Source organism: Ranitomeya variabilis, chromosome 2, assembly GCF_051348905.1.
Source record: "Ranitomeya variabilis isolate aRanVar5 chromosome 2, aRanVar5.hap1, whole genome shotgun sequence".
In the NCBI taxonomy this organism is placed as follows: domain Eukaryota; kingdom Metazoa; phylum Chordata; class Amphibia; order Anura; family Dendrobatidae; genus Ranitomeya; species Ranitomeya variabilis.
Genome location: NC_135233.1, coordinates 150,158,613 through 150,174,340, shown reverse-complemented (window position 1 = coordinate 150,174,340; position 15,728 = coordinate 150,158,613). Strand labels below are relative to the sequence as shown.

The window sequence follows — 15,728 nt, the reverse complement described above, 5'->3', positions numbered from 1 at the left end:
ATACACAATTGCAAATATAACAATGGCGGGAGGTGATTGGTCAGGAATAGTTTTCCTAAGACCTTGAGAGCGCATTGAGTGGGTAGGACACTGTTTACTTTCACACTTAAAACAAGAAAGCGGAGTAAAGCAGTCCCACAAAACATAATACTACTTAGAAAAAGTTAATATTTTATTAATACATAAATAACCAGCAAGTCAATTTAGTAAAGTGCTGTTATAGCACATACAGAGAGGAAGTATGGAGGAGACATACAGGTACACTGGGTTGTGTGGGAGAGACTAATACATCCAGAGTAAGTTACATAGGAACGGTAATCAAATGTAAACTAACGTATAGAGATACAGGAGAATAGTACTCCATAAATGCTCCTAATCAGAAGGTCATTCCCACATGCTTACCTATATGTAAACGGATGGTTCTCCAACACACCCAGCTGCCCCTTGATGTGCGTTTCGTGGTCCAGCTTTCTTGAGGGGGTGGCGCTGGTCTCTGCACACTGGGTATTCTGACATGCTCTGTTGACGGCTTCTTACTGCTAATCTGAGCCGGCAACAGAGAGTGCACTGTCTTTGTGCACACTGCATATCACGCAGGGACTAGCCCAGTCCCTGAAACAGGCATCACTGATGACGCTTTGTTTCAGGGAGAGGGCAGAGGCTGCAGCAGTGACCGCAGTATCTGTCCTCTGATCCTTCGTTTGAGTATCCCAGCATGCACTGGGATTCCCAAACGAAGCATCATCAAAAAAGAAATAAAAGCAATTAGATAGTGCAGTGAGGGAGGGATACGGAATTTTGAAGTCAAGTATATTGGACAATAGTTTAGATTATGGCACTATATAGAGAGGCATTTTGAATAATTTAGCTAAAAAAAAAACTGGTAACAAATACCACAAGACTAAAAAGTAAAGTAACTTAAAGAAGCACTCTCATCAAAGTTTTAATCCTCTTCTTATATTGCAGTAATCATATTATATAGCATTGTGCACTTACAATTGCTCATTTTGCCTTTCTACCCAGTTAATTCTTCTCTTTTCTCTGCTTTATGTAGAAACAGGAAGTCTTTTCTCCCTCTATTTATTGTTCCCCTCTTCACTTCCTGACCCAGCTGCCTGCTCCTCCCCCCGTCATTGACTTTTGCAGTGACTTATGAGTCATACAGAGAAAATAGACCTCCTATTTCTACATAGAGCTTAAAAACATTCAGCTAGTCAGTTTTTAATCATATTACGGCACAGACCTGATGGAAAAAAGAAGAATTAACCGGGTAGAAAGAGAAAATGAGCAATTGTAAGTGCACAGTGCTATATAATATGATGATTGCAATATATCAGGAGGATAAATACTTTGATGGGAGTGCTTCTTTAAAAAAGCTGCAAATGATGAATCGTGGCCATAGAGTTTTTTTTCTATTGAAAGTAAGGGCATTTAATCACTAAATCACGATATGAGCACATAATGATTTTCACATTTGCTGTCAATGGTATGAGTAGTTTTTTAATACTTTTGGCATTTTTTTTGCTGATTTACAACATTATTCTTACCTCTTAGCTTTCCGGGCTCCTATTGGCTCATCCATAAAATCAACATGTCTTCTAGAAGTGCTATAGTCATCTAGTCCCTAAAAGAGAGTCAGTACACATTTAATACTGTATGTTTAAATATCATTTTAGAAATGTTAAAATTGTATTTTGTGTTCCAGAAGGTATGCAGGTCTTTAATACAAGGGAACATGTGACATCTTTGGAGTTGTTACAGAAAGTGTTCACTGTACAATGAGAATAACTGTGATAACTCCCCTTCTCACTGATTGGTAGCAAGATCTGTAGCCATCGTGTGCAGTGTAAGTGTGCAAAGCAAGTTGTCAATCAAAGCGCAGAGAAATAATAACACCGCTCTCACTGTGTCCTGCGTGGTGACTGTAGCCACTCAATGTACCGCCCCAATAGCTTTAAGCGAGCGGCTGCAGGGGCGGTGCATTTTCCTTCTGTAGCCACTGCTCCAGTAAGCCGTCTCCACAGGCTATAAACTGTTCACCCCTCAGTGTGTCTGAGATGCAGTTATTACAGCTCAGTCATCTAGTCTGGTACAGGGACGTGCTGGAGTTGTCAGTACTTTGATTGACAGATCAGTCATCCAGTTTAATGCAGGGGCATTCTGAGCTTTCAGTGTGTTGATTAACAGTTCAGCTGTCCAATCTGAGACTGGGAGGCACTGGCTGTCTGCAGGTGTTCATTATCCAGGGTGATTGCCAAGCTACTTAACTGGGCTGTAACTCCCAGACCCATGCCAGATGTACATTTAGCTACTGTGTGGTTTCTCTCTCTGTGCCTTGCATTCTGTTTGTAGATCTTTTGTTGCTTGGCCATGAGAAGTGACTTAGCATTATATAAATGCTGCTTAACTGCAGATTTACCCTACTACGGCAGGTAAATAGTGTATCTGGTAGTGACAGGTTCCCTTTAAGTGTACACATGAACAAAAACTGACCGTAAAGGTAAATGTTGGGTAACAATGGGGTCAACTCTAGGTACATGTAGGCCTCTTGGCCAAAACAGCTGTAATGGCTTCCCTATCTACCCACTAAATTATGTGTTCTAATGTGACAACTTCATTATGTGATACCAACTGCTGAATGTGATAGGATGTATGTAGTAACAAAGTTTATTCACTGTCAGGGCATCCGGACACAATGCTGCCAAACCCTAGTATAGTAATTGCCATGATGCAAAGAACCACACAGCAAAAGCACAGTTTTCCTGGCAAATCTGCCAAACATACTTTTTTAAAGTTATATGAATAAAGCCTAAAAGGTTTAAATATTCATGCAATTAAACACATTTAATACAATTAAATATTGTACTATTCTTTAAATGCATTTGCAAGTTTTTGAGTCCAAGTAGAGAGAAATAATTATAGTAAAAATTATGATTCTTGGCTAAATAAGCAAAGCATAAAAATAGCACTTTATAGGAAAGGATTTTTCAGGGGTGTAACTATCGGGGTCGCAGAGAGCGCAACTTGATGGACCTAGGTCTTTTTTCACCCTATGTATCTATGTAACTTCAAATGTTCAAGAAGGTAGCCTGCCAACGCCTGCGCCATTTTCAGCTGAATGAGTATCGGTTGAAATGTATCACAGTAGAGAGCCACAGGCATCCTGCACACCGCTGGCCTATCATAGGAAGGCAGCTGATGTCGTTGTGCCCTTTGCAAGCGGCGCATGACGCCACTGCTATACGCTGTCCCACACCAGCTGTGGACCAAGAATCTGTAAAAAAGAATAGGCCAAAAATAAACGAGGGTCCAGGATGGGGAAATTATGAAAGAAAGGGTCAGAATGGGGACATTATAAAAGAATGGAGCTACAATGGGGGACATTATTACAAGATGCGACACATTATTACAGAATGGAGGCTAAAATGGGAAATATTTTTTAAAGAAAGGGCCAGGATAGAGAACATTATGACATGATATCAGACATAATTACAGGACAGAGGCTATGGTGGAGGACATTATCTCATGACGGTGGACATTACAGGATGGGAGTCAGGATCGAGGACATTATTACAGGTTAAGTATCAGGTTGGGAGATATTATTACAGAATGGGGGCCATTATTACAAAATGGGTGACATAAGTACTGTATGGGGGCCAGAATGAGGAACCTGCATTATTAGCCTTTGGTAGCAGGTGGAGGACATAAACGTGATATTGTGCCAGTTGGCTGACAATATTATTGAATGACGGGCAGAATGAAAGACATTAGTAATATTCCTCATTTTGGCCCATACTTTGTTAACTATTAATTTATGGAGCCACAATTTGGGACATTCCATCTGAATATAAACAGTAAAGGTAGAAGCTATCACTGTGTGGGGACAGAAATGGTGTACCTTATGACTGTATTGTTGCCGATGGTGTTACTATTGTACTTGAGCACAAAGATGGACATTACGTCTGAATGTTAGTACAAAGACAAATTTTAGTATTACACAGGGGCCACAAAATGGAACATATGCAGCATTAATACTTTATGGTGGCCTCATAGAGGGGCATTTCTAGTATGAGGGGGGTAACAAAGTAAGATATCACTACTGTAATATATTTTATTTTTGCAGATACTGTTACTATGGGGGGAACAAAAGAGAGGTCATTACCGTAAAGTGCGCCATGGCGGTTCTGTTACACCTTTTCTTCTTCATCTGATGCAGTGTAGACATGGAGGGAAAAAGTGTGGAAGTTAATGTAGAAGTGATCACTCATACATGTCTGTGTGTCACTTTCCGCATTGACGTGTCCTAGCTGGAAGAAGTAATAGCGCTCTGCGCTGGGTCATGATGAATAACTAAAAGGAATGACTTTAATTGGATTCGTTACCAGTAAGTCACTGGATTTATCATATACATTACACAATCTACGGCGCTCTTGTGTATAACTCTCATTGACAGTAATACTAGTACTGTCGCTTTGGATAATGATGAGTATGGTGGTATCATTCAGGTACTGGTCTGGTCATGGTGTGGTGGTGTTTATCCCTTTTAAGTGGTATTATTGCTATATTGGTCTTGATTTAGTGGATTTAGTTCAGTAACGAGATGTGGTCATACTCAGACACTATGTGGTAATAATATATGGTCATTGTGTGGCGGTATTTATCCCTTTTTTTGTGGTTGATTATTGGTATATTAGTTTTGGTATGGTTATTCAGTAACAATATGGAGATATTATTTGTTCACTTTATGATTACTATTACTACTTTTTTAATGGTGGGAGTGAACACATACTGTATGTCGTTATGGAATCTAGACCAACATCTGACCAACATGCAGGTGGAGGCCCAGGTCCTAATTTTGCATTTGGGCCCGTAGGTCTCTCGTTACACCACTGGTAAAAGTCAAAGACCCACTGAGAAAGTATAACATAGTAACATGATGTGGCGTGGCTCAAGAGAAACTGCATCCATGGAGCAGATGTTAGAAACATTGCTACAGTAAATACATCTTAGAGACACGATAAAATGAATCAGATAAGTATAAAATATAGGAGTACCTCGATATCACCTCGAGACAGACTTGGAGACAGCGCGCGGAAGGCTTCATTGCTATTCACATCAATACGTCTGCTTCCGAATGATCCTTCAACTCTAGGGACGCTGGATGGAGAAGCACGATCACTGGCATTGCTCAGGCTGCTGTTACTCATCCTCAAAGGACTGCAATATAAGTTTCAGGGAAAGAGGGAAAGAATATGCCCTGGATGTCTCTGCCGGCAGCTAAAAAGCAAAACTCTGCTGCCAGCCACACCGTTGCATACAAATGTTACCAGGAGACAAGGCTGCATAGCAACCTGTGTACACACTGGGCAGGGCTGTGCTGGCGGGGGTGAGGACAGGAGTGCACAATGAAGCCCAGACCATCATAGAACAAGGGAGAAAAAAAGGCAGAAAAATCTACACCTTTAATGCAAATCGGCAGATTGTACCATGTATCTAAATAATTTATGTGATTTACATTCAGTCAAAGAGAGAAAGAGAGATATGGTTTTTTTTACTTTTTTTTACTCCGGACAGAAACTAATGTACACTGTTGTAGATAAGATGTACATTGTACAGTGCTTTGAAAAAGTATTCATATCCCGTAAACGTTTCCTTATTTTTTCATGTTACACCCACAAACATAAATGTATTTGAGTATTTATGTGATATACCAACACAAAATACAAAATGGTACATGGCTTTCTAAATATGCTTGAAAAATATAAAGCTGAAAATTATGATGTGCATTTGCATGATAAATATGAAGAAGTTTTATAGGCACTGTGTACACTGACTTCCATTATATATTGTAAATATCTACTCTGAAAGCTATACTTTTCCAATCCTAACCTACAGGCTTGGACTGACCCACAGGAGAACAAGATAATCTTCTGGTGGGCCCCTGTGCAAGAGTGGGCCACCACCCTCTTATAGTACTTGGCACTATATGCAGTGGGGGAAAAAAAAGTATTTAGTCAGCCACCAATTATGCAAGTTCTCCCACTTAAAAAGATGAGAGAGGCCTGTAATTGACATCATAGGTAGATGACTATGAGAGTCACAATTGAGAAAACAAATCCAGAAAATCACCTTGTCTGATTTGGCAACATTTATTTTGCATATTATGGTGGAAAATAAGTATTTGGCCACCTACAAACATGCAAGATTTCTGGCTCTCACAGACCTGTAACTTCTTCTTTAAGAGGCTCCTCAGTCCTCCACTCATTACCTGTAGTAATGGCACCTGTTTCAAGTTGTTATCAGTATAAAAGACACCTGTCCACAGCCTCAGTCACACTCCAAACTCCACTATGGTGAAGACCAAAGGGCTGTCGAAGGACACTGGAAACAAAATTGGAGCCCTGCACCAGTTTGGGAAGACTGAATCTGCAATAGGCAAGCAGCTTGGCGTGATAAAATTAACTGTGGGAGCAATAATAAGAAAATGGAAGACATACAAGACCACTGATAATCTCTCGATCTGGGGCTCCAAGCAAGATCTCACCCCATGGGGTCAAAATTATCACAAGAACGGTGAGCAGAAATCCCAGAACCACACTGGGGGAACTAGTGAATGACCTGCATAGAGCTGGGACCACCATAATAAAGGCTACCATCAGTAACACACTACGCCACCAGGGACTCAAATCCTGCAGTGCCAGATGTGTCCCCCTGCTTAAACTAGTACATGTCCGGGCATGTCTGAAGTTTGCTAGAGAGCATTTGGATTATCCAGAAGAGTATTGGGAGAATGTCATATGGTCTGATGAAACCAAAGTAGAACTGTTTGGTAGAAACAAAACTCGTCGTGTTTGGAGGAGACAGAGTGCTGAGTTGCATCCAAAGAACACCATAGCTACTGTGAAGCATGGGGGTGGCAACATCATGCTTTGGGGCTGTTTCTCTGCAAAGGGACCAGGATGACTGATCTGGGTACATGAAAGAATGAATGGCTCCATGTATTGTGAGATTTTGAGTACAAATCTCCTTCCATCAGCAAGGGCATTGAAGATGAAACGTGGATGGGTCTTTCAGCATGATAATGATCCCAAGCACACCGCCAGGACAACGTAGGAGTGGCTTCGTAAGAAGCATGTAAAGGTCCTCGAGTGGCCTAGCCAGTCTTCAGATCTCAACCCCATAGAAAACCTTTGGAGGGAGTTGAAAGTCCATGTTGCCCAATTACAGGCCCAAAACATCCCTGCTCTAGAGGAGATCTGCATGGAGGAATGGGCCAACATACCACCAACAGTGTGTGCCAACCTTGTGAAGAGTTACAGAAAACGTTTGACCTCTGTCATTGCCAACAAAGGATATACAGGTCCTTCTCAAAAAATTAGCATATAGTGTTAAATTTCATTATTTACCATAATGTAATGATTACAATTAAACTTTCATATATTATAGATTCATTATCCACCAACTGAAATTTGTCAGGTCTTTTATTGTTTTAATACTGATGATTTTGGCATACAACTCCTGAAAACCCAAAAAACCTGTCTCAATAAATTAGCATATCAAGAAAAGGTTCTCTAAACGACCTATTACCCTAATCTTCTGAATCAACTAATTAACTCTAAACACATGCAAAAGATACCTGAGGCTTTTAAAAACTCCCTGCCTGGTTCATTACTCAAAACCCCCATCATGGGTAAGACTAGCGACCTGACAGATGTCAAGAAGGCCATCATTGACACCCTCAAGCAAGAGGGTAAGACCCAGAAAGAAATTTCTCAACAAATAGGCTGTTCCCAGAGTGCTGTATCAAGGCACCTCAATGGTAAGTCTGTTGGAAGGAAACAATGTGGCAGAAAACGCTGTACAACGAGAAGAGGTGACCGGACCTTGAGGAAGATTGTGGAGAAGGACCGATTCCAGACCTTGGGGAACCTGAGGAAGCAGTGGACTGAGTCTGGTGTGGAAACATCCAGAGCCACCGTGCACAGGCGTGTGCAGGAAATGGGCTACAGGTGCCGCATTCCCCAGGTAAAGCCACTTTTGAACCATAAACAGCGGCAGAAGCGCCTGACCTGGGCTACAGAGAAGCAGCACTGGACTGTTGCTAAGTGGTCCCAAGTACTTTTTTCTGATGAAAGCAAATTTTGCATGTCATTCGGAAATCAAGGTGCCAGAGTCTGGAGGAAGACTGGGGAGAAGGAAATGCCAAAATGCCTGAAGTCCAGTGTCAAGTACCCACAGTCAGTGATGGTGTGGGGTGCCATCTCAGCTGCTGGTGTTGGTCCACTGTGTTTCATCAAGGGCAGGGTCAATGCAGCTAGCTATCAGGAGATTTTGGAGCACTTCATGCTTCCATCGGCTGAAATGCTTTATGGAGATGAAGATTTCATTTTTCAGCACGACCTGGCACCTGCTCACAGTGCCAAAACCACTGGTAAATGGTTTACTGACCATGGTATTACTGTGCTCAATTGGCCTGCCAACTCTCCTGACCTGAACCCCATAGAGAATCTGTGGGATATTGTGAAGAGAAAGTTGAGAGACGCAAGACCCAACACTCTGGATGAGCTTAAGGCCGCTATTGAAGCATCCTGGGCCTCCATAACATCTCAGCAGTGTCACAGGCTGATTGCCTCCATGCCACGCCGCATTGAAGCAGTCATTTCTGCCAAAGGATTCCCGACCAAGTATTGAGTGCATAACTGAACATTATTATTTGATGGGGGTTTTTTTTGTTATTAAAAAACACTTTTATTTGATTGGACGGGTGAAATATGCTAATTTATTGAGACAGGTTTTTTGGGTTTTCAGGAGTTGTATGCCAAAATCATCAGTATTAGGCCGGAGACACACTGGTGCGAGAGACGGCCGAGTCTCGCTGGTTAAAAGCAAGCTGTGGCACCTGCACTCCGGAGCGGAGCGTGCGGCTCCATAGCAATACATGGAGCTGCACGCTCAGCTCCGGAGTGCAGGTGCCACAGCTTGCTTTTAACCAGCGAGACTCGGCCGTCTCTCGCACCAGTGTGTCTCCGGCCTTAAAACAATAAAAGACCTGACAAATTTCAGTTGGTGGATAATGAATCTATAATATATGAAAGTTTAATTGTAATCATTACATTATGGTAAATAATGAAATTTAACACTATATGCTAATTTTTTGAGAAGGACCTGTATAACAAAATACTGAGATGAACTATTATTAATGACCAAATACTTATTTTCCACAATTTGCAAAAAAAAATCTTGCCAAATCAGACAAGGCGATTTTCTGGGTTTGTTTTATCAATTTTGACTCTCATAGTTGTGGTCTACGTATAATGTCAATTACAGGCCTCTCTCATCTTTTAAAGTGGGAGAACTTGCACAATTGGTGGCTGACTAAATATGTTTTTCCCACTGTGCTTGAATCACTATCTACAGACAAAGGCAACATCTTATTCATTTACCAATCTACTCAAATCATTGTTACATAAATTTGTAATTAAGGATAAAGTCATATTTGCATGTAATTGAGAAGTGGGGCCCTAGAGTTGGTTATTGGTGGGCCCTTGGTACTCCAGCTGACACTGCTAACCTGTGTCAATGCACTCAGTCTTGTTACATGGACTAGTAGAAGCGCAAGCCAAGCGTGAAACGTTCGTTGTCCATCATGTCTCTCTTTTGAAATCCCTGCACCTGCATTCATGCTGCCAGCACTATCGCACTTTATGCCGCTGTCCTAAATTAAAGAAAAATAAAAATGGACTGATGCACCTTCAGATGGGGTGGGTGCTGATTTTCCTATACTCTTGAAAGATTACAATGTGTTTTTTGATCATGCACCACCTTGAAGAAATCTGATAAAGAGGTTGTTACCGGAATAATGGTCATTACACAATGGGGAAAAGCTTCATAATTGGTGCCTCAAAACTTTTCCGTATAAAACAAAAGCAACGTGTGCATGAGACTTCAGGAATCGCAAAAAACTGTGCAGAAAAAAACGCAGCAAAAATGCAAAATGTGCGCAGACTTTAAGTTGTTTTTACCTAGAAATCCATGTATTGAATCTTTACAGTGTTTAGGTAGTGCTCCTTCAAGCTGTTTTCAGCGAGGAATACATCTGAAAAAGACTTGTGTTCACATACCCTAAAAGGGCTTTAAGGCCGATTTCACACATCAGTGTGTCCAGTACGTGTGGTGACAGTTTTCACACGTACCGGAGACACTTACACAAGTAAACCCATTCAAGTGAATGGGTCTGTGCACATCAATGTGTTTCCAGGGACAGTGTGTCCGTGTGATCCACACGTAGACATGTCCATTTTTTACTGGCAGCACAGGACGCAAAACATCCCACACATGGATGACCCACTGGGATGTCATCCATGTGACATGTCCCAGCGCCTGAGAAGCAGCAGTACAGTAAGCCCTATTCCCTGGCGTCGGGTGCTGAACACGGCTTTCATCATTCTCCCCTGCTCTACCAGCGATCAGCATGAGTAGGGGAGAATGATGAGAGTTATATTCAAGTGATAACAATGAGAGCAGGTGGCGGCTAATGGGATTATTACTCCCATCAGCCTACTCTTGTTGCTGATAAAACCAGTGAAAGCAGGAGTGGCTGATGAGAGTATTTACCACCTGCGCTATAAATAAAAGTCCTGCGTGGGTTCCCCTGTATTTTCTATAACCAGCCAGGCAAAACTGACAGCTGTCAGCTTCAGCAAGGCTGGTTATCAAGGGATCAGAGGGCTCTCCATGCCCATGCTCTTTTTTTTACAACCAGTCTTGCTAAAGAAGACAGCTGGTATTCTCAGGCTGGTAAGGGGCCATTGATACAGGCCCCCAGCATAAAAATAGCAGCCACCCAGAAAAGGCACATCTACAGTATTAGATACACCAATACAGGCACTTTGCCCGACTCTTCCCACTTGCCCTGTAGTGGTGGCAAGTGGGGTTCATATTCGTGGGGATTATGTCACCCTTGTATTGTCAGGTGACATGGCTTAGTAATAGAGAGGTGTCTATAATGGTAAATAAAGACACAGCAAGTATAAAGTGCTTTATTAGAAATAAAACAAAACACTTCCACTTTTATTTAAAAATAACAAACACAGCTATACTCAGCTAACGCGTAATTCCACTGAATCTCTTGTCTCCTGTAATAAAACAAAAATAAAAAAACAACAATATCCTTCATCTGTCTGTCGTTCTGTCCCACCTCGCAATTCATATCTGGGGAATAAATAGTTTTCAACCTGAACGGTGCCAAGATGCGACCGTCCAGTTTGAGAACAACTGGTGAATGAGCTGCTGCAAGTGCAGCATCAATGGCCAGCGGTGACATCATCTTGGTTACCACTGGTCAGTGAGGCTGCATTCCCAGCCAGGCTGAACTGCGGTGACCTCAGCACAGTGGGAAAAAGTCAGTGATGAGGTCACCGCAGTTCAGCTCAGTGAATTCACAGCAGATCACGGTGAGAATTTCTCACCGTGATCTGCAGTGAAGTCACTGAACTGCATGATGTGATAAGTTGTATTCCACCATGATATGTGCTGAGAATAAACCAGTGGTTACCAGGGTCTGGGTTTTGTTGTGAGGTGTAAGAGATGGGCGGGACGCCTACTCACCATATTTCCACCTCAAGGTTGTGGTTGGAGGAAGTTAAATATTCAGCCACTGTTTTTTTTTGTCTGATCTGTTTGGTGGAAGAAAGCCTTCAGGCTGAAGCTCCAGGGAGAGCTGCCATGTGTGTTTGTCCCAGAAGGCTGGAGCCATACTGGGGAGGACTTTTGTATGGGGTTTCTATTTTCATTGACTGCTTTTGTGTTAATATTTTCGCTTTATGGTTCATGAAGCAATAATCCACTCAGAGGGTCACGACACAGCTGTTGGGTGACCAGGGGCTCCTTCCCTGTCCCTAATACTAGGGGGCAGCCTAGCTCATGCTACTTCCCAGGATACTTCTGAAGGTGAAGATGTCGGGGCTTCCATCCATGCTTTATCTCCTGAGTTAGCCCTCCATTTGTTCTCTTCCCCCACCCAGGGAAGAGGGGTCCTACTGTGCACCGTAGTACACCAACCTGACAAACAAGGCAACACAAACAAGGGTTAACAGAAAACTCCAAGCATACAAAATATTCACTCACATATAACAGAGGAGATAGGGGAATAAACCCAAATAGAGAAGGATTGGGAATTACCACACATACAATGCAAACAACAGTCATTGATAATTCCTCCAACTCTCCTCATACCAAATCCTTTCCCTTTGTTATCCATGTAGTAATAAAGCTAGCTCTGACAATGATTTGTAACAGAACCCAGATTATAAAGGTGAAAGGAGTGGCTAACCGAGCTCAGCTGTGAGCACAGGGATTTCCAATATGGCCAATAAACCTCTGTTATGCCAGAAGAAATAAACACATTTAAAATGAAGAAGTACTTTTTCTCAGCGCCGGAGTAGAAGCAATGAGACGATGCAGTCTTCTGGCTCCACACTGTCGTGGTAACCCCGTGACACAGAGGCTTGAATACAAAGTGTTCCTGTGTCTACCTCGGGAAGCAGCTGAGTGAGCCGGCCTTCCACACTTTATAATAGTTTTCACAAAGTAAATATTCTATTAAAATGTGTCTTCAATATCAGTAGGGAAAAAAGGAAAAGAAAATATTACCATTACTATAGTTGTAATTGCTTAAAGCACAAATATAAAATGTACCTAAACTGTGGGTCAGAAAAACAGGAAATGGTGGGAGCAGCTTCCTCCCCTCTGACCTTCCTCAGAGCTGCTTTAATTTCCTCCTACCAGTTCTTCACTTACTCATTAACAACTCTTCCTTTCACTCCAGCAACATCATATCTACTGAACAAAAGCAAACCATCCCCCATGACAATCCCACATGACTTATTATTATCCAAAACTATTTATCCAGCATTCTTCAGAATATCCCCAGTGGCCTAAAAAATAATCACAATATTGGGCCCCTAAACTTTTCTCTGACCTTTTCTTAGCTGTAATAACAAAATAAATCTATTTACTCCTGGTACTGGCTATTATTGTATTATCCTTATGTTTCACACTGCTGAGCAACTCAATATGCGCCAGATTGTAGTTTATTTAAATGGTTATCCAGCACTTTGCTTATTTCTTCCTATAAGGCTAAGAACTTATAGGTAGGTAGCTTTTTGGCTATGATATCTGCCGTCTCAATCAGTGACTCTCCTTCATTTCATCTAACCTCAAGAGAGCAACACCTTCTCTTTTGGTATGCTCTACCAATGTGGCGTCCCCACAGCGGGGAGTCAGCTGTCAAACAGCATGACGTCACCAGTGATGCCCATCGATGGTGTAGAGCGGAAGAGAAAAAGCTGCTCAGTTGATGTGATGTCACCAGCAATATGAGTATCGCTGATAGGAGCACTCCATGAGCCCTCTGGGCCAGCAATGATTGTTGCTGAGTAAAAAAGGCAGTTCGCAACTACTTGCCTGTATGTTCTTAGCCCTGCAAGAAAAAATAATCTAAGACCAGATAACCCCTTTAAATTAGACTAATGTTTAACCCCTTCACGCCGCGGCCCTTTTTCGCTTTTGCGTTTTAGTTTTTCGCTCCCCTCCTTCCCAGAGCCATATCTATTTTATTTTTCCATCAATATGGTAATTTGAGGGCTTATTTTTTGCGGGACGAGTTGTACTTTTGAACGACACCATTGGATTTACCATGTCTTGTACTAGAAAACGGGAAAAAAATTTCAAGTGTGGTGAAATTGCAAAAAAAAGTGCAATCCCACACTTGTTTTTTGTTTGGCTTTTTTGCTAGGTTCAATAAATGCGAAAACTGACCTGATATTATGATTCTCCAGGTCATTATGAGTTCATAGACACCAAACATGTCTAGGTTATTTTTTATCTAAGTGGTGAAAAAAAATTCAAAACGTTGCTAAAAAAAAAGAAATGAGCCATTTTCCGATACCCGTAGCGTCTCCACTTTTCGTGATCTGAGGTCGGGTGAGGGCTTATTTTTTGCGTGCCCAGCTGACGTTTTCAATGATACCACTTTTGTGCAGATAAGTTCTTTTGATCGCTGTTATTGCATTTTAATGCAATGTCGCGGTGACCCAAAAAAAGTAATTCTGGCATTTCGAATTATTTTATTTTGGATGGGGCGAAAGGGGGGTGATTTAAACTTTTATATTTTATTTTTTTCATATTTTTAAAAACGTTTTTTTAACTTTTGCCATGCTTCAATAGCCTCTATGGGAGGCTAGAAGCTGGCACCACTCGATCGTCTCAGCTACATAGCAGCGATCATCAGATCGCTGCTATGTAGCTGAAATGCAGGCTTGCTATGAACGCCGACCACAGGGGGGCGCTCACAGCAGGCTGGCACCAGTAACCATAGAGGTCTCAAGGACCTCTATGGTTACCATCCTGACGCATCGCCGACCCCCGATCATGTCCTTTATGTCACTTATTTGGACTTATTGTTTTCTTCCCAGTGTTACAGTGCAGGCCAGGGATGGACATAACATCAGCAGGCCTAAGAGATAAGGAGTCCACGTCTACCTCCAAAGCAGGTGAAATGTTGCATTCTGATGAACTATTGGACTGTAAAGGAGGGGTGTCAAACTGCATTCCTCGAGGGCCTCAAACCATGCGTGTTTTCAAGATTTCCTTCTCATTGCACAAGGTGCTGGAATCATTCTGTGCAGGTGATTAAATGATCACCTGTGCAATACAAGGAAATCCTGAAAACATGACCTGTTTGCAGCCCTTGAGGAATGTAGTTTGACACCCCTGCTGTAAAGGACTCATATACTTTTCTTGCACAGGGGCCGTTTTGGTCTGTGTCTGCCAGTGGCCATACTGGTTAAGGCCTGTTTCACACGTCAGTGGCTCCGGTACGTGTGGTGACAGTTTCCTCACATACCGGAGACACTGACACACCTAGACACATTAAAATCAATGTGTCTCTGCACATGTCAGTGATTTTTCGCGGACCGTGTGTCCGTGTGCAAAACAAGGAGGCATGTCTATGTTTCTCCGGCAGCACGGTCCGCAAAGCGTCCCGCACACGTGCACACGGAGAACAGTGAGCACTCTCCTCCGTGTGCACGTACCGCCGCAGGAGAAACAGCGCTACAGTAAGCGCTGTCGCCCCTGCATGTGGTGCTGAAGCCGGCATTCATTCCTTCTCCCCAGCAGCGTTTGCTGGAGAGAAGGAATGGAAAATCAAGGTTTTTTTATTTTTTGTGTGTTTAAAATAAAGTTTGTGGTCACCTCCCGCCGCCCGCCCGCTTGCATTAAAATACTCACCCAGCTCCCGCGATGCTTCCTCTCAGCGCCGGCAGCTTGTCCTGTGTGAGCGGTCACGTGGTGCCGCTCATTACAGGGATGAATATGCGGCTCCACCTCCCATAGGGCGCACAGGGGCTGGGAGGCGGGAGGTGACCACGAACTTTATTTTAAACACAAAAAAAATAAAAAAAACCTTGATTTTTCATTCCTTCTCTCCAGCGAACGCAGCTGGGGAGAAGGAATGAATGCCGGCTTCAGCACCAAAAGCAGGGGACAGCGCTTAACTCTAGCTCTGTCTCCTGCACAGTCCGTGTGGTTCTCAGTCGGCACATGGGCGGCACACGACTGCCGCACGTGTGCCACACTGATGTGCCACGTGAGCACACGGACATGGATAACTCCGGTACCGATTTTTCCGGTACCAGAATTATCTGGACGTGTGAGACTGGCCTAAG

At 42.7% G+C, this 15,728-nt stretch overlaps 1 protein-coding gene across 2 annotated transcripts in view; it reads right to left on the bottom strand.

The window, feature by feature from the left end:
* The window catches only part of CCDC170 (coiled-coil domain containing 170), a 265,520-nt gene extending 260,192 nt beyond the window's left edge, over positions 1 to 5,328 (bottom strand). For both annotated transcript variants that reach the window (XM_077283084.1, XM_077283085.1), the window contains exons 1-2: positions 5,055 to 5,328; positions 1,548 to 1,624 (exon numbers count right to left, since the gene is read on the bottom strand). In XM_077283084.1, coding sequence (XP_077139199.1) covers positions 1,548 to 1,624; positions 5,055 to 5,207 — 230 coding nt within the window. In that variant the 5' untranslated portion in view covers positions 5,208 to 5,328. The remainder of the gene's footprint in view (positions 1 to 1,547; positions 1,625 to 5,054) is intronic.
* Positions 5,329 to 15,728: the final 10,400 nt, after the last annotated feature.